A 23,716-nucleotide genomic window follows, 5' to 3' on the forward strand; every position below is an offset into this window, starting at 1 on the left:
TTGCCCCATCCTTGTTTTCTTCACTTCCCATTCCAAGCCTAACAAAGGAGAGGAGGCGGCAAGGTAACGAGTGCATTTAAAAGTTGGACAGTTCTCCCCATCCTCTAACCCAGAGAAACACTACACCAAGCCTGCTGCCATCTAAGTTACCTCAGAAGAGGACAAGACTCACAGCTGCCCAAACCTGTCCTGAGTCCCCCCCCCCCCCCCACTGGTTTTCCGGTTTTTACTGCCCACTCCCCATCTCCAGCATCCTCCACATCTTCTAGTGGTAACCAGAGAACAGCCTCCAGACTTCTTGTTCTAGGACCTCCGTGATTATTATCAACAAAAGATGCCAATCAGACAGCCTTAGCCGCATCATTGAAAGCCCAGCTAAAAAAACAAAAACAAAAACAAAAACGAAAAGAAAAAAAAAAAAAAACAGGTTTAGGATACAAGGGAGAGCAACGGAGCAAACCACAGCGCAGAAAAACTGGGCGCACACAGGCACGTAGCTCCCCTGCATGGAGACAGCAGGTTGTAGCCGACTACCCGGAGAACGCGGAGCACCCCAGACAGGAACTTTAAACGGATTGAAATCTGTTGCCTGTTCACTAGGAATATTGTTTGCAAGGCACAAGGTGTCTTTTGGTAGTGAGTGCCCTCTGCGCATGCGCAGGTCCATTCGGGAATCACTGCCCAGCCGCCGACTAAGTTGCATTCCTTGAATCTTCGCAGAAAAGACAATTCCCTCATCAGAGTTAGTAATGTGGACAGTACAAAATCGAGAGAGTTTGGGGCTTCTTTCTTTTCCTGTGATGGTTGCCATGGTTTGTTGTGCACACAGGTGAGCCGCCTTCTCCGATCTCTTTTTTTCTTCTTGGTGTTTTTCATTTGCTTTTTTCTTTTTCTTTTTCTTTTTCTTTTTCGTGCCTGCTGGATCATGAACCATGTTATTTGGGGGTAGGTGTGCCTGGATCATTTTATGTCTGTTTGCAGTTTGTGCTCAATCTGAATACAGTCCTTACTTCTTCCCTCCAGCTCCAATGAACCCAGCAACATGTCATACGTGAAAGAGACGGTGGACCGACTGCTCAAGGGATATGACATTCGCTTGAGGCCGGACTTTGGAGGTAATGCTTCTTCATTTTCCTTTCAGCCTGTGACCCATCCCTAGTTCCCCTTTTCCGTCAGAGATAATGTCCCTTTCCCCATTTAACCATTTCTGTAAACGTGCAGTACTACGCCCAGGACACACACACACACACACACACACACACACACACACACACACACACACACACAAACACACACGCTCACTATCCCCAGTTTCAGGTGGACATATCCTCAGGCTGAGTTGTCCCTCTCCTTAACCTGACACACCCTCTGCACTGTCACCGCATCACGCGTGTGCCCACACCTGTTTTCCCAGGCTGTCCCCTACAGCAGGGATGGGGGGAGGGAGGGAGCCTGTGTAGCCTGTAATCAGATCTGGGAAGCCCCCTGTGTCCCTTCAGCCCCCTGTCACTAAAAGACTGTCTTTGCTGTGATTCACCTCCCCGGCAGGGCCCCCGGTGGACGTCGGGATGCGGATAGATGTCGCCAGCATAGACATGGTCTCGGAAGTGAACATGGTGAGTGGCCTCCCCAAGGCTCGGCGCGCCGCCGAGCTTACGCAGATGCGAAATGGACCCGTTCTCTGTCCTCTGCTTTTCATTGGTGGTCACCTCGGCTCTGGTCCCTAGGGTCCCACTCCGCGCGTATGCCCCCCTCCAATACACACACTGTCCATCATCCGCAGTTTGTATTTTCAACACACACACACACACACACACACACACACACACACACACACACACACACACACACACACACACGGGCTACTGCGGTGCTCCGAAGGAAACGTACTCTGCACTATTTTGGGAAGGAAGACGGACGGACTGTTGCGCTGGTGGATTGGCTGGGGCGGAGTCTGAGCCTTACTTTAGCCGGGTCTCCCTGAGTGTGGGGTTGTTCAGGGCACCATCTGCTGGCAGCCAGGTGGCCTGCACTGGGGTCCCCCCCCCCCGCCCCCGCCCCGACCAGGGGTTTGGATTCGCAGCAATAGTCAGGCCAGGCACAGTCCCCACAATCATCACAGTCCCCGAAACCTGCTAGCCTCTGCAACCCACACAGCCCAGTCACCTAGCTAGCATGGCAAAGCTTGCAAGTGTCCCCCTCCTTACTACAGAATCTAGCACAGTGTTTGGTAGAAGCAACAGGCTGAGATGAACAGTCCAGGACTGCTAACAGCAGAAGTGCCCAAGCTTGCTTTTAGGCATCTTATACCCACGCAAGGGAGGGTACATGCCTTTGTCTTTCTGAACCTTGCAAGTTTTAAGCTGGAAGAGAATCAATCGAATCAAATAGCTTTGCTTTATTCTAGTAACCTAGGCAAGAGGAAAAGATCTGATGGTTAAAAGGGCTGAGGCAGGGGACAGGTGAATTAGAATAGCCATTAATATTAAGGCATCTATGTGGGTAATGCCCCTTCCTCCCTCCCTTCCCCCTCTACCCATCTTCATGTACTATCTTTTCTCTGCGGCTATTGCAAAAAGTGTTGAAGTCATAGCTGCCACTTGTGCTATTAGCTGTTTCCATCCACTTTGGGAGGCCGTTTTCGTTTTGTTCAGGGTGAAAGAAATGCCTGTTGCTTTTCTAGAACCCACCATGCAGAGAACAAATAGATCTACAGAAACAAAATGTATTTTATTCAACCCCGAAAAAAATTACAGCAACAGAAATTTAGATATACTGAATAATTTAGACTAGGGTCCATCTCTGTCTGCGACAAATATTGAGTTGTTCATTTCATTCCTAGTGGGCCATTTTGTTATAATATGCTAAGGCTTAAGAATTTTCCTTTTCATCCTCTAGATTGTATCAGGATACAACAAATATGTTTATAGATCATTCAATGGATGGCATAAGTATAAAATGTGTCGCTTTTGGGACAGAGTGGTAACTCTTACTGTCTTAAGTGGTTTATTTAAATACCACTTTATAATATATCAGACTGTTTCAAATAATATTTATCAAGTGTTTTTGACTACTACACGGAAAAAGAAATCGATTTTTTTCAAATTTGACAAACAAGTTTTACTTAGCAAAGACTTTTATCAGAAGAATGTTCTGTTTACATGTGTGCTATTACCCAAAGCAACCATTTACAAATACGTAGAGGAGTACGCTAAGACATCATGTATAAGAACAGTTGCCTATGACTGCAAATGCAACCAAATATATTGGCTTGGCAATTAGTGTCAGTGCACATACATTATGATAATATTTTCCTGTTCAGTCACTTGTATGGAATCTTGTAAACTTCTCCACAGATCATTCATATCTAGACGATTCAGAAATCTCACAAGGCAAATCGTGCCTCTGTCAGTAGTTCATGTCACTGTAATAGGGTACTTAGCTTCCCAGAACTACAAGGACCTCCAATACCAAATACAGGCACACAGATATGGGCATTGGTGCACACAAGCACCCCCCACAAGTGTATATACATATTTTGCAGTATTTTGAAGCTTAATTGATTATATAAGCACCACAAGCAAAAGCTCTGTCCCATCAGCTGTTGAAATGAATTTATGCACAAGCTGAGAAGGGCCACATGCAAGAGACAGTAGCATAGAGCACCTCCCCCCTAATGACTGGGTAACACTGTGACTGCTTACTCACTCTGATATGAGAACTCGGTGTGTCTTTTAAAGTCACTCAACAAATAAGGCTTTGATAATGCTCTCTCCCCAGATACTCATTGCCTTTCACTGGGACATCAGAGACATAGGAGAGTTGTGATCACCAAAAGCTGGAAAATGAGAAACTTTGCTTTGTATGTTTGTTTCCTAATGAGAGCACTGATAATACTCAGGTTTATTTTAGTGTCTCATCTATGGCAAAGTGTCGCCATGAGTTAATTACAATGAAACAACTAAGGAAAATGAAAATACAGTGGCGGGGGTGGGGAGGTAGGGGGGGTGGGAATGGAGGGTGTCTTTTGAAGGGTGGAGAGGGCACCATGTACAGAATAGGAATAGTTGATCCTACCCATAACCTCTACCAAGAAGAGACCACTCTGCAATGTGCTTTGGAAACTGTATGTAGGAATAAAGATCTTTGGGAAATCAGACCCATAGCTTGTTATGGAGCACTCTTCTGCAATGTGAAGGGCACCAACTTACCTGTGATTATATGATAGGGAAATTTTCACAAACTTAAAACAAAATAAGAATTGACAATAAAACAGCACAACTAGAATTTAAGGAAAATGTAAGTTAAATGCCTTACGGCAGCATTGCTAATGTTCACAATATTTTTTGTGGAATATTTTTTATTTTAATTTTAAATAGCTTGTTTTACATATCAATCCCAGGTCCCTCTCCCTCCCCTCCTCCCGAACCCCCCCCCACCATCCCCCCATCCTCCCACCCTATTGCCAATTCCTTCCACATAGGGGATATCTAGAGTCTATCATTTCACTCAGGGTATGGTCCAGGCACGTCCCTAAGAGTCCAGGCAGAGAGGGCAACCCTCTTTGTGTTATGGGCACACGATATCTGTTAGTATTCGAGGGATAAACACTGATCCACTGCTCAGGACCCCATAGGTAGCCCAGGCCTCCTCACTGACTCTCACATTCAGGGGGTCTGGATCGGTCCCATGCTGGCCTCCCAGCTGTCGGTCTGGTGTCCAAGAGCTCTCCCCTGTTCAGATCAGCTGTATCTGCTGGTGTTGCCAGCCTATTCTTTGCCAATTTGCTCATCGCTCCTCTCTCTCTGTCGCTGAGTTCCTTGAGTTCTGTTCAGTGTTTAACTGTGGGTGTTTGCCTCTGCTTCCATCAGTCACTGGATGAAGGCTCCAGGATGGTTATAGGCATCAAGTTCACTATCAGGAATGGTCATTCGAGGTGGTCTCTACACTATTGCTTAGCTTGCCAATTGGTGTCATCTCTTTAGATCACTAGAGGTCACAATGGTGCCTGATCTGTCTTCTAACCTATGATTCCCTCTTCCCTCTAGCGTACCCCCACCACTCAACCTTCCTGTTCCTCCATGTCCTACTCTCTCTTCCACTTCTCCCCCTCTCTATTTCCCAGGTCCCCCTCCCCCAACTCCTCGCCGCTGCGTTCCCCATCTGTTCAGAGGATCTTGCCTCATTTCTCTTCTCTTGGGTACCATGCATATCTTTTCGATTCTTTCCTGTTTCTCAGACTCTTTGCCAGTGGAAGTGCAGACTGGCACTCTCCTGATCCATGTCTCAAATCTATATATGAGTGAGTACATACCATGTTTGTCTTTTTGTGACTGGGTTACCTCACTCAGGATGGTTTCTTCCAGTGCTATCCATTTCCCTGCGAATTTCAAGATTCCATTGTTTTTTTCTGCTGAGTAATACTCCATTGTGTAAATGTAACACATTTTCTCTATCCACTGTTCAGTTGAGGGGCATCTAGGTTGCTTCCAGGTTCTGGCTATTACAAATAATGCTGCTATGAACATAGTGAAGCAGATGCCCTTGTTGAATGAATTTGCCTCCTAAGAGTGGAATTGCTGGGTCTTGTGGTAGATTGATTCCTGAGGAATCTCCATACTGCTTTCCAAAATGGCTGTATGAGTTGGCACTCCCACCAGCAGTGGAGGAGTGTTCCCCTCTCTCCCCATTTTAATCATTATTGTATTACCTAGTCTATGGCTGAGAACATGGCATGATAATTATGCATTAAATTAATGGGTTAGAGAATTAGGGCTCTATTAATTTTTGTCCTTTTTGTGCTAATCTAAGTAAAATATGTTTCAAAATTGGATTATAATATTGCCAACTTTAATTTTTTAATTTAAATTAGAAACAAGCTTGCTTCACATTTCAATCCCAGCTCCCTTTCCCTCCCCTCCACTACTGCATCCCTTACTTCCCCACCAGCCCTGCAACCCCCTACCCAATCTCCACTCCATTCCCCAGGGAGGGTGAGGCCCTCCAGGGGGATCTCCAGAGTCTGTCATTTTGTTCAGGGCAGGGCCTAGGCCCTCTTTTAAGGTGAATATCATATCAGGATTTCTTTCTGACTAATGTCCTTCAGGATATAAAATATGGTTCCTAAATTAAGAAAAGGAAATTGTTATTGTAAAGAATATGTACCAGAAACCCTAAGATTACTGTGCACAACTGGTATGTTTTTATGTATTAATTATAAATTAAGTGAAAAAAGAAAAATAATTAATTCTGAGAAGTGAATTAAGAATCTTTAGAAAATAATTTTAATGTAGAAAGATATATATAATATACATATGTATTATATATACTTGAAAGTTAGACTTCTCTAAGATATTAATTATTGATGGTTCAAAAAGAAAGTTTTCTTTCTCATTATGGACTTTGTGGTGATGTGGCAGTAACCACATAGTGTTATTCTTTTCCAAGGTCTTATATAGAAAAATATCTACCACAGTTTCCATTTATTGTACATTAAACTATTCAAATCTTTTAATTTTACAATTTCTATGAAGCTCTACACATGCACTCTGTCACACACACTCATACACACTCTCACACACATGCACACACACACATTTAAACACACTTTCTCTCACACACACAAACACACACACACTCACACACACACACACACAAACACACAAAATAAATGGCTTACTAGAACAGGAAGCAGGTAAAATGAAAGGAGGTAAGGGCTCCCAGTAATCACTTGTAAAATAACCACCACCATCTGCTCAGTTAAAGAGGCAGTAGCAGACAAACGTTCTCCCTTTGAGAAGTATCTTGGAGAAATATGATATCGTCTATAAGCAACCAAGAGGAGCTAAGTTTTGCTATTCAGATGTCCACAAGCTGTCCCTTCTCATGCAAGAGCCAGATGCAATCATCAAGATGCAATTCGAAGTACAGTTTTCTTTCCTCAAGCTAAAGACATGATGGTCTCAGTATCCAAGTGCAGAAGACTATACCTGTAGATCTCTGACTCAAACTAAGACACAGTACGAGCCATTTCTAGTAAGAGTAGCCATGCTCCTGTCTTCACTGTTCTGCAAGTGCAGAAGTGAGCGCTCTTATAGGATTCACAAATAGCTTCAACAATGACAAGAATGAAAAAGACACAATTGTATAAATAATGCATAAAACAAATTAAACTGAACAGATATCCATTTATATCCCATACTGTTGCTTTTACAATGTTAGATTCCATTGGTTCTTGATACATCATCCAGATAACGTTAATTGTCATCACCATGGTGATTCAAGACAAGAACCACCTGTCAGAATTTCTCTCTACAATAATCCTTCTCCTTCTATGCCCCAGATTCTTAATCTTAAGGTCATATCTAAACCATCCTGAGCCTCAAAAATTCAAATTATGTATCTGAGATTTGGAATGGGGGTTTGATATTCTCTATTTCACCTGAAAGATGCCAGTTGCTGATGTGCAGACATGTTCTCTTTAAAAGAAAAAAGATTTTCCTTTGATTTTCTCTAGGAGTGGCAGTATGTCAAAATTTTACATTAAGCTTGCAGTTACTTACTGGTGTGTCTACTAGGTAACAGCACTCAAAGGGAACATTACTTCCATAATTAAACATAAAAAGGATTCAAAAAGAAGAGCCTAAACAATGTGGTTTGTGGGAAACTGAAGCCTTCCTATATCAACACTTGTTGGTCAGCTAGTGCTAAACAGGGAGAAAAAAAATTGTCAAGTACAATAGCATATATCAATATCGTATATATTGATCCAAGCACATAACAGCATAATCCTTTCCCCTTATAGAATACCCTTTACTTTTATGCTTCACAATACAGAACACTAAGACTGTTTTCCTATACCAAATAATTAACAATAGCTGTGAAAAATATTCCAAATATATTCTTGCTGATGTAAATTAATTATCTTGAGTTATAATAGAATTTCCTTTAGAAATGAAACAAATAGGTCAGTACCAATTAACAGCTGGAACACACACCAGCAGATAAATAAAAAGATAAGCATCCCGCTGGGCGGTGGTGGTACACGCCTTTAATCCCAGCACTCAGGAGGCAGAGGCAGGAGGATCTCTGTGAGTTCGAGGCAGGGCTGGACCGACAGCCTCCAAAACAATACAGAGAAACCCTGTATCATAAAAACCCCCCCAAAAAAAGATAAGCATCCCTTTCTCTTACATGAAAACTCACCAGGATCCTGCTTTCAGGTTCAGCAATAGAATATACTCTCTGAGAGGGGAAAGGTCTTGCCGTTCTGCTTGGAGATAACAGGCACTTTTATGCCATAAATCACATAAAAACCATAAGTCTTACAGTGTTGGAGTTCATATAAGAAAGATAGAAATTGTAGAATTGCAGGACCAGATAGTTCATAAAAGTATGTGATGTAGTGAAAATAAGTATTTACTGAGTATCTCCCATGTGTAGAATGTCTCTTTCAAATTTTAAATTAATTGTTTAATTAACTCTGAATTAAGGGTATGCAGTTCTTACCTCTCACTACAGATTGAAAAGCTGAAAAGTTAAGACTGGGAGAAATATAGGATGAGAGAAATTTAAAAACTGACTCCTTAGCTACAGAGCTAGTAATTGGAAAGTCAAAGTTTGACACCAGAACTTAGGGATGTGATTGCATAGCATAGTGGAAGTCAAGACTGGTTCCCTGGCACCAGAAAACTTGGGACTGATGGCACATTCCTGTACTGTCATCAATAAAGTAATGGAGGCAGATGGATCAGATGCTTGACTACATAGCAAGTTCAGACCAGTCTGAGATAGATGAGACAATAAAAAACCTGAAAATATTCTCTGTGTCCCTATATCAGCTTCTAAAGTGCCAGTTAGTAAAACTTAAATGTTTAAAGTGTTCCTAGTATTTAATTTGGGAATTTAGATGTGGACTTTGGTTTCTCTGGGATTTAGCATTTTCTTTTATAAAACAAAGCAAAACCCTTTAACTTCAAATATCCTGTAATGTCTGTCCTTAGTGAATTTAGACTTCTGTTGGAATCAAGGACTATTTCATTTCATCTCACTGTCAGATTCTGTCTTGTTCCATCCCATTGTCCTCATCAGAGAGTCAATCAACAAGCATTTATTGAGTTGCTACAGAGTGCAAACTGGGACAACCTCCTGGGAATACCATGTTAATGAAGTCCGGCAATATAGGGTTTCATCATGAAACATCATTTTGATCAGTTATGCGATTATCATCCAACCTTTTCTTCCTTAATTCATTTTCAAAGACAGCAACAAGAAATGCTGGATCAATAATCCTCAAACAAGACTTGATTGACACTTGGAAATGCTGAAGTAAAACTATATTGTACATATTTACAATCTGAAGTTATCCATCATAAGCAAGCTGTAGACATTGTTCTGCTGCTATCAAACTCATATGTATTTTTAATAATTGATATGGAACTTTTATTTTTCAAAGCTCTAGATATCTGGAAGTACTTACCTAAATTTCCTAAAATCTTTCTTTGAGGTAACTGATGAATGAGCAATAAAACTTGAGTGTTTGAGCTGAATATCAGTGCCACTTGTGGAATTTTCTGTTGTTTTTGCCTTAGTGTTTCCCCCTAAATACTTGATAGCATCCTCAGCATTCATATGCAAACGAAGTATTGCTTTATCAGTAAAGTATTTATTTATCCAAAGTAAAATTAATTTAAATGTTTCTCCTGGCTTAAGTTTCAGTAATGGGATCTAATGCCACAGTTATCCTTCAGGATAACAGGAAGATAAGTTGGTCCATGTGTGCAGTTGACTCATTGTTAGTAGACACTTCCTCTATGATCCTGGAGAGTGCTGAATTTGATTTTTCCTGGCACCAGGATCAGTCTTAGAACACTTCCATTTTTAACCATTTGTGTGTTTCTTAAAGCTCCTTCGCTTCTCTCTGTTGAACCAGAATTTTGCAGAAGACTTCAGTCAGCACCTGCCAATATGCTTAGTGAAGGATTAACAACTGGTTCCACAAATAGCAGTAACTTGAGGGAAAAGCTGATCACATGAAGAAAAGCAAAAGATGCAGTTTTTCTCTTCAGTAAATCAGTTATTCTTTGTTAGGATCATCATACCCTCTGCCAAGAGGACCTAAGTAGGATCCCCACCAGTTACATCCTCCAGGGAAATCTGCTATTTATTATATTGTAAATTTAAAATAAAAGGGATTTTTTTCTAAAACCACTCATTTGATTACTCTAGTAAACAAAACAAATGGGCTTTATGTCATTACACAGCTTATAAGATTTTTGATTTTTTTAAAGTTCTAATTTTGAAATACGGAAGATTTTTTGAAACATTGATGGTGATTGTGATCTTGGATATTTCTTTTTAACACAAACAAACCAAACACTTAGTCTTTCTTTTATCAGGTCTTGAACAGAGAGATCAGAATAGGAATTACACTAGACAAGTTTCAGACTTGCAGTGATTTTGAAGTATGGAATAAAGTATGTAATACAGAGTTATGGTTAAACCGCATAAATACTTCTTTGATAGATACATGTATATACAGGGTCTCCCAGGAGCACAGAGAAATAATTTCTAAGGCATCATGAATCTTGACGCGAAATAGTGGTTAGCAATTGTGAATAGACTACAAATGTGAAGAAAGACTTTCCAAGCAAGAGGAAAAGTATATGAATAGGCAGCCATGCCTGGAAACATCATGAAGTGTTCTGGGAACTTCAGTGACTCACTATTGTGAGAACTGAAAGGGCACAAGGAGTATTGTAAAGAGATTAGGCTGAGTTGTAAAAGCAAGGTGTATGACAGAACTATTGAATATTCTCAGTTGTGTGAAAAGAAGCTGCTCTAGAAATGTATTTGTCTGTCTATGCATCATTTCTTTCTGATAGAATACAGGAGACACAGCGATACTTATTATATCTTCCAAATCGAGCAAGGACTAGAGGTATGCTTTAGAGAAAATTTCTGCTCTTGTATGTTCTTCTGAAATTTCAGTTTAACAATTTTATTCATATAGAGAACACTTTCTCTTTTCAAAAACAAAAATGAGTTGACACTGTCACAGCCATCTGGGATGAGTGTGATAAGGAAATGGATCTGAATCCTCAAATGGTGAAAATCCTCCCAAGGATTTCACAAGCAATACATTTTACATTTCACAGACTGTTCTCATTGTACAGTAGGTCAAGGGTAGCATTTCTGGATATGAAGCTAATAGGCTGTTTCAAAGTAGAGGGTGGAATATAAACTCCTAAAGTGGTAAGGTGGTCTTAGTGATGGAAAACAAGGACAATGATATCCAAGTAGTGGAGAATTTGCAGCATTTACTGACATTTGAGAAATAGATGTTAGAGAAGAGTCTAGAATGATCTCTGGAGTTCATTAATGAGTGATGGCTTAAAGATCACCTTCTTCCCCCCCGACCCCGTAAAGAAATCCTATAAACTATCACCTTCTTTCTGGAGTGATATATATTCAGAGTAAAGGGGTCTACGTTGTGTTGTTTTAAGAAGGTTACACGTGCATTTGGTTAGAACATTGGAGACTGCAGTTATATTGAAACAAACTAATTATTTGCTGAATCTTCCTATTGTGTTGTCAATTAGGCATAATCTATATTGGAATATCCTGGGCCCAAAAGCACAGTGCCTAAATGAGTTGGTCAGAGTTGTTGAGAAAAAAGTACTAAGCTAAGACAGAAAGTGGGAAGCAGTTAGCTTTAATTATCCCTAGCAATATGCTTCTTTATCTAGAATGACATAGCCCTGACAGAATTTAGTATATACAGCTGAACTTCTCCCAAGGAAAAGATCTTTGCACTCTGTTTCAGTTATCTTTATGAAGCAGGAGAGAAGGGGGCTGTAGAAAAGCCACTTTCACAGTCTGCTCTCTTCTCCACTGCATCCTGAAAGTGATTCAGTCTTTCGAGAACATTGTGCTTCCATGTGAAATTGCATGAGAGCCGTGTGAGTCGTTGTAGATGGGGCATCTGGTGATGAGACAAGACTGAGAATAAAGACAGTGCAAGTGAGAGTGGCAGTGTGCCCTGAGAAATGAAGCTTACCCGCCAGGAAATTAAAAGTGACTCCTGGGAGCTTTGCAGAGGAATGGAAACATCTGAACTGACATTTGGGTATGATTTTAAGCAAGAATCCAGCAGCCCCGCCCATAACAAGATGGTTTCATAAAGTTAGTATGGGAAGGCAAAGGCTTTCTCTTAGATTGCATTGTTTACCTTAGAGGAAAAAAGTGAAGATAAATGGCTAGATGAATAGATCAAAATAAAAGTGGTTTTAAGCAGCTGTTAGCGGTTCCATCCTTAACTCTACAGAAAACTAATATGAGTGTTGAGAAATGAGACTTAATGCAAAATGGGAAAAATCAGAGGTTTAATGCTTTTCTTTTGCTGCTGAAGATTAATCAGGGAAGTTTGAAGCAGTGAGTCCCACCTGAAGGAGTTTACACGGAACCTTAAAGGGTGGAGATAGGCTTGGTAAAATCTCCTATTCTAACACATTGTGACTCAGGATAGAATATTTCTTCCTTTTAATTTATTATTTTATAGGGAATGATACACAACTCTCTAGTCAAGAAAATGGGCTCCGTGGTTTCCATAGAGACAGTTCATTTGAAATGCTACCTGTGCCTGGGCCATTCTCTCATGTCAGTGGCTATTGTTTCTCTCTTCTACCACCTGTAACCTCTCTCCTACTCAAGTGTATCTAAATCTGCTTTCAGACCCACTGAAATTACATTTCATGTAGAGAGCATTTTCTGTAGCCATTACAGAGATGTCAGCTGGGGAAAGATTATCTGGGGCATATGAGAAAATCAAGACTTCTCAAAGTCTTTATACATTCAATATAATTTAGGGATCATTCATATGAGACAATTTTTAGGCTTATCTTCCTCTCTCACTATACAGCCTCCAGGAAATATCAGATTATTCTCAATTTACTGGTCTATTATAAAGACTTAGTGATAGTATTAGTATTATAAAACAATTTTAGTCATAAAAGTCATTAGCTCGATATCATTTATAGTTTTTAAATCAGAATTAATATTTCCTCTGTCTGGTATATATTACAACTTCATCCGTATTTTTCTTTTATATTGGTCATGAATCATGAGATTTTTTTATAGAAACAGCTTCATCATATAGGACTACCATAATCACAGATGTGAATATTTTTATGATAAACATAAATACATATTTATGTACATACAAAGCTTTCAATGAGATTTAAAAATAACCACCGCTCTTAATTTTTCAATTGTCATCTTCCTGGTAGCTGGACTATCAATATTTATTGACATAGGCAGAAAACTTTTTAAAGAATAATTTGACTGAAAACAACAACATGAGTGGCATTTAGACAAAAGGGAAAAATCAAACACAAAAGGTAATACATGGAAAAGTGTTCCTTTTAAATGAGAAAACTTAGATTTTGTCAAGTATAAGAATGAAAAATAAGAAAATATCTAATTCAAAGAAAAATGCACTTAATGAATATGAGGCTCTCTCTCTCTCTCTCTCTCTCTCTCTCTCTCTCTCTCTCTCTCTCTCTCTCAGAGGGGTTTAGGAAAACCATATCCAGTCTTTGCTGGGCTAATGCTACATCTCTCTCTCCCACACCTACGTGTACACGACCTGAGAGACACCCCCACAGACTGTGTTGTTACCAAGTCTGAAAGAGCAATTAAAACATGGTTCTCTGAAACTGCACATGGAAATTACTATCAGGATATTGCTGGATGGCATCTATCTTATTGTATTCAAAAGCATTGCTGGATGCCATAAATATATATGCCTAAGAAGTTAAGTTTTTGCATAACCATCATCCTGATTTTCCATAGACATTCAAGCAGAAAAGTTGCCTGAGTTCTTATATCAGATTTATCCTGTTCATTTGTATCTTATGGTGCTTAATTTAGAAACAAAGTGCAAGCCATTGATGAAGTAGGTAGGGACAAATACAGAATATGATTTCATGCTTACTGGAAAGTCTCCACCTTCAAACATCATCATTCAACATTGATGTCTTCAGCTTTTCATCCTGATGAAATACAATAGCTATGGGAGAGAAAAATGATTTTCATTTCCAATCCCTGTATTATAACAGAATATGTATGAGTGAGTGATTAAGAGAACCGATTCCCTCGTGGTCACAGGTTTTAAAAGCATACAAAGAGAAAAGGTTTTGGACCTGACAGGAATTGGCTAGGAGTAGTGGAGGTGCGCTGATGGCTTGCTACCAGAAATTTGTATGCCATGATGTGAAACTGCCAGATCATATTTGTGCTCACTTGTGTCATGGCATCCGTGCTGATTGAGTGAGAAGGCAATATTATTTTTAAGTTTTAATTATTATTAATCTCATGGTAAAATCAACTGGGCAATGGGAAGTGCTCTGGATTAATTATTAGAGTCCAGACACTCTTGATCTAATTTGGTATTTCCCTTAACTGTGTTTTACCCAATAAGCTTCTATCAAGTTATATCTAAAACGTTCTTGTAATGCTGAGTGTTGGACCCAGGGCCTTGTGCATGCTAAGCACACACTCTCTAATTGAGCAATATACCCAGTCTTCTATTTTAATAGCTTTAATCACTTTAACATTTCAGAATGACATTCTGTCCCAATTTATACCCTTAAGTATAAGTCAGCTGACTTTTATAATCCCTTTGATTCTCAGTTCTATGAAATGGCAGTGGTATTTATTCTGTTTATGGAAACTGTGAATGTCAAGAAAGCCACACTATGTACAAATATGTGCTCAGGTATATGTGATGTATACATTGAAAAATATATATATCAAGTTCTAGCACTTTATCAGTATCTCCAGTACTTGTAATAAATGCCTTCCACTTAAATTTAGGGACAGAGATAACACCAAATTCACCTTAGGCATAATGAACTGTATTTTTGTTTTATGATGTCATTTTATCATTTGATTGGAATTCACAGTACTTCTAATTGTGAAACTTCTCAGTGAGAACTGGTAGGAGAATGGATAGAATTTCTTCCTGATGATTTTCTCTCGATTTTCCCTCGGGGGGTGGGGGGTGGGTGGGATCTGAGCCTCAAACCTAAACAGATTTAAATCAGTATATGATCTATGCTTTTCTTAAATTCATATTTTGTGTTATCCTTCAATATGCAGGGGAAATAGACTATGTTTTTTGTATTGGCTTAATCTCTGGACTGAAACCCTGTGATTGATGAACAATTTTTAGCAACAGGATCTGTTTCATTGGCATTTGATATAGAATGGTTATATAATTTATTAAACAAACATATTGTACTGAGACACTTTGTGGACACAATTAAGAGGTTTCCGAGGTCAATATATGTGAGCCAAAATTGTCCTTGAAAAGTCAAGACTTACATTGCTGATTATTCCTTAAAGCCTGGATTTCTCTTGAAAATGGGGAGATATGCTTTCTTCAGTGATGATTGAAATCTAAATAAGACCAAATACGTAAATCTCTTTAGACTAAGTAGGTATTTGAGGAAATGGAGAGGGTTATTCCAAAGTATAACATTCAGCATCACCACAGCACCATCAGTGTGTGGAGAATGATACAGACAAATGTCCAGGATGGATATATGTGAAATCTGCAGATTTAGCATCTCATATGTGAGGGTCAATTTCTGACCTTCTTAGTGTGTTCTCTCACATAGGAAGTATAAGCACCTCTGATTTCTCTTCGAATCATTCGTGAGGGCTCTTTTTAGTTCTGACTCTGTCATATCCCAAAGGACTCTCCTCCAAATACCATCACATTTAGGATTAGGCTTCATTTTATGAGTTTTGAATGATACAAATTCATTCTATCACAATTCTCGTCCTCCTCCGCATGCCATGCACTGTTGAGGCGATGGGGGATGCATGCAGTCCGTTTCCTATCTTCAATATCACTATTACACCAAGTAGGTAAGCTATCCAGAAAAGATCAGTAAACATGGTGAGCACTTACGAAAAAAAATTCTAGGAGGATATGTGTGAGCAACTGGTTTTTTGTTTTTGTTTTTTTTTAATTATGAAGCTGTTGGCCTTGCTTGTTTCTTTTTTTATTATATGTAATTTTTTTAAGTTTAAATTTAGATTAGAAACAAGGTTGCTTCACAAGTCAGTTCCAGGTCCCTCGCTAGCAACTGTTTTTATTTTGCTAATAATTAAACTCATCTCCACTAAAGAGGAGTTTGGACAATGTCTTCAGATTTGTAGAAATACTTTATCCTTTGGAGATTTAAATCACAGCAAGATATGAGGTGTCAGTCTCTACAATCCATGTAGGAAAAGAAAATGGATTTGATGACCTTTGTGAAAGAAGTTTTACTTGGAGGAAGCGGGAAAAATTAGATTGGACACAAGGAAGGAGCTACTAAGAGTACCCGGGAAGTGTTCATCCTTAGAAAGCTTCAGGAGAAGAAAAGATAATTATATCTGTTCTACTTGGCTTTACGAGGATATTCTGTACAAAGGCAAGATCAAGAACAAAAAGAAAATTTCTTTACCATTGCTTCCAATGGAGAAATATCAGGTTCTGAGTCTTTTGTTTGATAGTTATGAATGAAAAGTAAGATCTCAAAAATAGCCCATTTTTATCACCTACACTGGAATATATAATGGAAGATCATTTTCTTCCACAGTTTTAACAAATTCATAGGTGTAGATGAGGCTCTTAGTTGGGCAGTCATTAGTTCAGTCTCTTTCTGAAACAACAACATTTTACCTTTACAGTGCATGCCACCTAACACATCTCAGACAAAACATAGCTGTTTCATTGAGCTCCCAGGTAACGCAGTTGAAGGAAACAGAGAAGTTACTAAACTCTTTTTTTACACAGTCATTATTTTCCTTAGTCTGGTTTTTTATCATTTTTTTATTTTAATTTTAAATAGCTTGTTTTACATGTCAATCCCAGTTCCCTCTCCCTCCCCTCCTCCCGCACTCCCCTTCCCCCCCCCCACCCTATTGCCAAATCCTTCCGCACAGGGGATATATAGAGTCTGTCATTTTACTCTGGGTAGGGTCTAGGCACTCCCCTAAGAGTCCAGGCTGAGAGAGCATCCCTCTTTGTGCTATAGGCACACGAAGACTGTTTGTATGCCAGGGATAGACACTGATCCACAGCTCAGGGCCCCATAGGTTGCCCAGGCCTTCTCGCTGACACTCACATTTTGGGGGTCCAGATCAGTCCCATGCTGGCCTCCCCACTGTCGGTCTGGGGTCCAAGAGCTCTCCCCTGTTCAGATCAGCTGTCTCTGCTGGTTTTGCCAGCCCATTCTTTGCCAATTTGCTCATCACTCCTCTCTCTCTGTCACTGGGTTTCTTGGGTTCAGTTCAGTGATTAATTGTGTATTTGCCTCTGCTTCCATCAGTCACATGATGAAGGCTCCTTGATGGTTATAGACATCAAGTTCATTATCAGGAATGGGCATTCGAGGTGGTCTCTCCACTATTGCTTAGCTTGCCAATTGGTGTTATCCCTTTAGATCACTCGAGGTCGCTCTGGTGCCTGATCTGTATTCGATACTATGATTCCCTCTTTCCCCTATTCTACCCCCACCCCCTCAACTTCCTGTTCCCCCATGACCAACTCTCTTCCTCTTCACCCCCTCTCTTCTTCCCAGGTCCCACTGCCCCCCACCCCTCGCCGTGTTCCCCATCCATTCAGAGGATCTTGTCTCAATCCTTTTCTCTTGGGTAGTATGCATATATGCATATCTTTTAGGTTCTTTCCTGTTTCCCAGATTCTCTATCAGTGGAAGTGCAGACTGGCACTATCCTGAAACATGTCTAAAATCCATATATGAGTGAGTACATACCATGTTTGTCTTTTTGCAACTGGGTTACTTCACTCAGGATGGTTTCTTCCAGTGCTATCCATTTCCCTGCGAATTTCAAGATTCCATTGTTTTTTTCTGCTGAGTAATACTCCATTGTGTAAATGTACCACATTTTCTCTATCCACTCTTCAGTTGAGGGGCATCTAGGTTGCTTCCAGGTTCTGGCTATTACAAATAATGCTGCTATGAACATAGTGGAGCAGATGCCCTTGTTGTATGAACTTGCCTCATTTGGATATATGCCTATGAGTGGAATTGCTGGGTCTAGTGGTAGATTAATTCCCATTTTCTTGAGGAATCTCCATACTGATTTCCAAACAGGCTGTATGAGTCGGCACTCCCACCAGCAGTGGAGGAGTGTTCCTCTCTCTCCACATCCTCTCCAGCTTAAATTGTCTTAGGTGTTTTTGATTTTAGCCATTCTGACAGGAGTAAGATGGTATCTCAGAGTTGTTTTGATTTGCATTTCCCTGATGGCTAAGGATGTTGAGCACTTTCTTAAGTGTCTCTTGGCCATTTTAGCCTCCTCTACTGAGAATTCTCTATTTAGCTCTGTGCCCCACCTTTTAATTGGATCCTTTGGTGTTTTGGAGACTTGTTTCTTGAGTTCTTTGTAAATTTTGGAGATTAGCCCTCTGTCAGATGTAGGGTTAGTGAATATCTTTTCCCATTCTGTGGCCTGCCTTTTTGTCTTTTTGACTGTGTCCTTTGCCTTACAGAAGCTTTTTAGTTTCAGAAGGTCCCATTTGTTAATTGTCGATCTCAGTGCCTGTGCCACTGGTGTTATGTTTAGGAAGTGGTCTCCTGTACCAACTCGTTGAAGAGTATCTCCCACTCTCTCTTCTAAAAGTTTCAGTGTGGCTGGATTTATGTTGAGATCTTTGATCCATTTGGACTTAAGTTTTGTACAAGGCGATAAACATGGATCTATCTGCAGTCTTCTGCATACCAGTACCCAGTTAAGCCAGCACCATTTGTTGAAGATGCTTTCTTTTTTCCATTGTACAGTTTTAGCTTCTTTGTCAAAAATCAAGTGTTTGTAGGTGTGTGGGTTAAAATTAGGGCTTTCGATTCGGTTCCATTGGTCTACCTGCCTATTTTTGTGCCAATACCAAGCTGTTTTCAGGACTATAGCTCTATAATAGAGCTTGAAGTCAGGTATGGTGATGCCTCCTGAAGTTCCTTTATTGTATAGGGATGTTTTAGCTATCCTGGGCCTTTTGTTTTTCCATATAAAGTTGATTAATGTTCTTTCCAGGTCCTTGAAGAATTGTGATGGAATTTTGATAGGGATTGCATTGAATCTGTAGACTGCTTTTGGCAAGATTGCCATTTTTATTATGTTGATCCTACCAATCCAAGAGCATGGGAGATCTTTCTATTTTCTGGTATCTTCTTTGATTTCTTTCTTTAAAGACTCAAAGTTCTTGATATACAGGTCTTTAACTTCCTTGGTTAACATTATCCCCAGATATTTGATGCTGTTTTTGGCTATTGTAAAGGGTGATGTTTCTCTGATTTCTTTCTCAGTCACTTCATCATCTGTATATAATAGGGCCACTGATTTTTTTGAGTTTACCTTGTATCCTGCCACATTGTTGAAGGTGTTTATCAGCTCTAGGAGTAACCTTGCGGAGTTTTTGGGTCACTTATGTAAACTATCATATCATCTGCAAATAGTGAAAGTTTGACTTCTTCTTTTCCTATTTGTATCCCCTTTATCTCCTTTTGTTGTCTTATTGCTGTAGCTAGAACTTCAAGTACAATATTGAAGAGATATGGAGAGAGTGGACAGCCTTGTCTTGTTCCTGATTTTAGAGGAATTGCTTTGAGTTTCTCTCCATTTAGTTTGATGTTAGCTGTTGGTTTACTGTATATTGCTTTTATTATATTCAGGTACGTTCCTGTTATCCCTGATCTCTCTAGGACCTTTATCATGAAGGGGTGCTGGATTTTGTCAAAGCTTTTTCAGCATCTAGTGAGATGATCATGTGGTTTTTCTTTCGCAGATTGTTAATATGGTGGATTACATTGATAGATTTTCTAATGTTGAACCATCCCTGCATTCCTGGGATGAAGCCTACTTGATCATGGTGGATGATTTTTCTGATGTGTTCTTGAATCCGGTTTGCGAGTATTTTATTGAGTATTTTTGCATCAATGTTCATGAGGGAAACTGGTCTATAGTTCTCTTTCTTAGTTGTGTCTTTGTGTGGCTTGGGTATCAAGGTAATTGTAGCCTCGTAGAAAGAGTTTGGCAGTGAGCCTTCTGCTTCTATTGTGCGGAATACTTTGAGGAGTATTGGAATGAGCTCTTCTTTGAATTTCTGGTAGAATTCTGCACTGAAGCCATCTGGGCCTGGGCTTTTTTTGGTTGGGAGACTTTTGATGACTGCTTCTATTTCTTTAGGGGTTATAGGTCTGTTTAGATTGTTTATCTGTTCTTGATTTAGTTTTGGCAAGTGATATCTATCCAGGAAATTGTCCATTTCCTTTAAATTTTCAAATTTTGTGGAGTACAGATTTTCAAAGTATGCCCTGATGATTCTCTGGATTTCCTCAGAGTCTGTTATGCCCCCTTTTTCATCCCTGATTTTGTTAATTAGCATGCTCTCCCTCTGTCTTTTGGTTAGTTTGGACAGAGGTTTATCTATTTTGTTGATTTTCTCAAAGAACCAACTCTTTGTTTCATTGATTCTTCTCAGTGTTTTTCTGGTTTATACTTGATTGATTTCAGCCCGAAGTTACTAAACTCTTAAATAGCATGGGGACCCGATGGAGAGATCTTGGGTCTATGCCTGGTGAGTGCCTTACACACAGAGTGGACTGAATCATATTGTAGTGAATTTCTTCAACTCTGTACATTCTCTTGCACTTAGGACAAGAAAAAAGACAACCGTTAATGCTCAGAGTAGAAATGGCTGCTGAACTATAATGAAAGTGGCCACATATGAGGCTTGAGGATATGTCTTTTATGCCCATTTATGAAAGCTGCCTGCAATAAATGTATTTAAATTTCCCTTTCACGGATTAACATAGGAAAGGGAAATTTGTGATGGCTGGGTTTAAAGCTCCAGCAGTTTGACTTTAGAATCAGATTTTCTAATTCCTCCTCTATTTCAATAGAGCCTACTCGTGTCTGAATTGTGCTTTTTAAAACAAGATCCTTTGTTACTTGTCTAAAACAAATGGCCAGGTATTCCCACCTCAAGAAATCAAGTTCAGAATTTAGATAAAGTCTAAGCAAGGAAGCAGCTCCTGCTGTTCTTGCTCCAATTTTGCCCGGACTGCTTTCTCTATTAGTCTTTTCCTGATCAAACATAAAAAAATAAAACAAGACCCTCACGGACAAGAGGGTGTGTCTATAGCACAGATCTGTGTTTATCCCTTTTTATTGATGTTGTGATCCATGAGATCTACACTAGAACACTTTTCTGGTTGAGTTTGCTTCCATGAATGATTTGTTTGATGTCTAAGAAGAGAAAGACACACAAAATTCCAAATCAATTGTTACTTTTTCACTCAGTATTTCCATCAGTTCTCTGCACTGGAGCTTCTCTAAGGACTAGAAGCAGTCTTAGCAGGGGAGAAGTGTGCCTACCATTTCTTGAGGAAGACAGTAGAGGCCAATCAGAACAAAGCCATTTCTAGATGAAGAAGAAGAAAAGTTAAGGATATTTAGCTTTTCTGTGTTTTCTCCCAGTGTGTAATGTGATAAAAACCACAGAAATATGTAAAGTCCCAGTCAATCCTTCACTGTCCTTTCAGAATGGTTAAGTTGTATCATAAAATATAGACAGTGTCTTGTTAAAATAGCAGGTTATTATTTTCATGACACTTATAACAGATATTTTTATTTCCCTGCTCCATAGATGAATATACAGAAAAACTCTTTATTTTGTCTCAAACAATGGCAGTAGAAATATAGCAATCATTTAGCTTGATTCTACAGAAACAAAAGGCAGAAGAATTTATTGCAAATCAACAGTGTATTTATAAAGTAGAAGTCAGTCCCATACCATAGTTCAGAAGAAGAAAAACATACTGTCTTTAAGTACACTGCTATTTATTTTTCAAGAAAAAAAGAGTTGAACTATAGAGGTCAGTCAACTCTGCTAAAGCCAATGAAAGCTCTTACATTTATTCCTTTAGGCATTTAATAATACATAATGCTTACTGATAGATATCACTGTGTTCCTCCCTCACAGCTTATAACTGTCACATATTCTTAGGTGGCAGCTGGCACTTTAGCAAGGACACACTGAGCTGTATATACACATTCACTTCAAGGATCATTTCCACACATGTTCTGTCACATATGCAGCTGGAATGTCAGAATTCTACTATCTTTGGTTCAAGGATATGTTAAGATAGTAAGGACAGAGATAGTGTAATACAAAGTGAGCTCCAGGGAAAGTTGTAATTTCAGGAATAATGCATGTAGGTTTCACTGAGGTATGAAAATTTGAAATTTCAGAATGACATGCATAATTGAAATCATCAGACCAGTATATTATTTTGCAGCTTCTGTACTCCTTTGACTGCTGATCTTATTGGAGACTTCATAGAATGAAAAGACTGTATCAGTCAGCCAGAGGAGAACCAGTTTCCTCCAGCTCTCTGTCTCTGTTTCTGTTTCTCTGTATGTGTCTCTGTCTCTCCCCTTTCACACACACACACACGGACACACACGCACACACACACACACACACACACACACACACACACACACACACAACCAGTTAAAAGTCTCTAAGTTTTGTGGAAATTCCAGATAAAAAAGGAGAGGAAATAAATGCCAGTGTAAATCTTTAAAGGAAGCAAAAATAAACATAATGTTGATGCATAGAACTTATGGATAATTAATTACCAGCTTTGTTCAGAGCCTGCTTTTTAATGGACTACTATATGAAGACTTTTGGCACTGTGAGAATGTGTTTTTCTCATATTTTCTCCATGGCATTCTGGAGCTAACTGAAAACAAATGTCAACTCTATCACTCTGTCTCCTGAGTTCTTGTGTTCTTTATCTCTAACGCTAATGAGAAACAAACTTCAACTACAACATTAAGTCAAACACTGTGGAAAGCTCATGCCTTGAATTCATTTTCTTTGCATTCCACCATCTTATTCCATAGAGCTCATTAACATAGTAGTGACTGGATTCCAATGGTTATCCTCCACTCTAGCAAAGCAATATGATGGACAACAAATGGGCTGCCATTGTCCGCCATTGGTTCTGGCTCTGATAATTCTTTTGTTTCTTTGTGTGAGGAAAGGAGAAAAAGAGGTGACATTTAAATTCACTTCAAACTTCTCCTTTTTCTCTGGAAGAAAATATACTTCCATACTATATTAGTCTTTGTGGCTTCCCCTTTCTCTCCTGAGACTAACAGGGAAGAAACCAAGGAAGACTGAGATTTCTATGACTTTAAATTGATTTGTACCAAAAAATAATAATTTTCCTTTTGTTTGTAAGAAATGTAGATGAGTACTTGGGAATATAAAATAACATAATGCTAAAATGGGTAAATGGCTGTGATTTTTCCCTTTTTTTAAAATTTAAATTAGAAACAAATTTGTTTTACATGTCAATCCCAGTTTCTCTCCCTCCCCTTCTCCCCTGCCCCAAACAACCCCCTATCCCATTCCCTTTGTGTTCCCCAGGAAGGGTGACATCTTCCATGGGGGATCTTCAAAGTCTATCATATCATTTGGAGCAGGGCCTAGACTCTCCCCAATGTGTCTAGGCTGAGAGAATATCCTTCTATATGGATTGGGGGCCCAAAGTCCACTGTGTACTGGGGATAAATACTGATCCACTATCAGAGGCCCCATAGATTAACCAGACCTCCAAACTGACAC

At 39.5% G+C, this 23,716-nt stretch overlaps 1 protein-coding gene across 1 annotated transcript in view; it reads left to right on the forward strand.

Moving 5' to 3' along the window:
- The first annotated feature begins 321 nt into the window (after positions 1–321).
- The window catches only part of Gabrb1 (gamma-aminobutyric acid type A receptor subunit beta1), a 418,614-nt gene continuing 395,219 nt past the window's right edge, over positions 322–23,716 (forward strand). Inside the window, exons 1-3 of the mRNA XM_005080793.3 lie at positions 322–829; positions 1,024–1,115; positions 1,549–1,616. Of these exons, the coding sequence (XP_005080850.1) occupies positions 750–829; positions 1,024–1,115; positions 1,549–1,616 (240 nt within the window). The 5' untranslated portion in view covers positions 322–749. The remainder of the gene's footprint in view (positions 830–1,023; positions 1,116–1,548; positions 1,617–23,716) is intronic.

Source organism: Mesocricetus auratus, unplaced genomic scaffold, assembly GCF_017639785.1.
Source record: "Mesocricetus auratus isolate SY011 unplaced genomic scaffold, BCM_Maur_2.0 Super-Scaffold_100006, whole genome shotgun sequence".
NCBI lineage: Eukaryota > Metazoa > Chordata > Mammalia > Rodentia > Cricetidae > Mesocricetus > Mesocricetus auratus.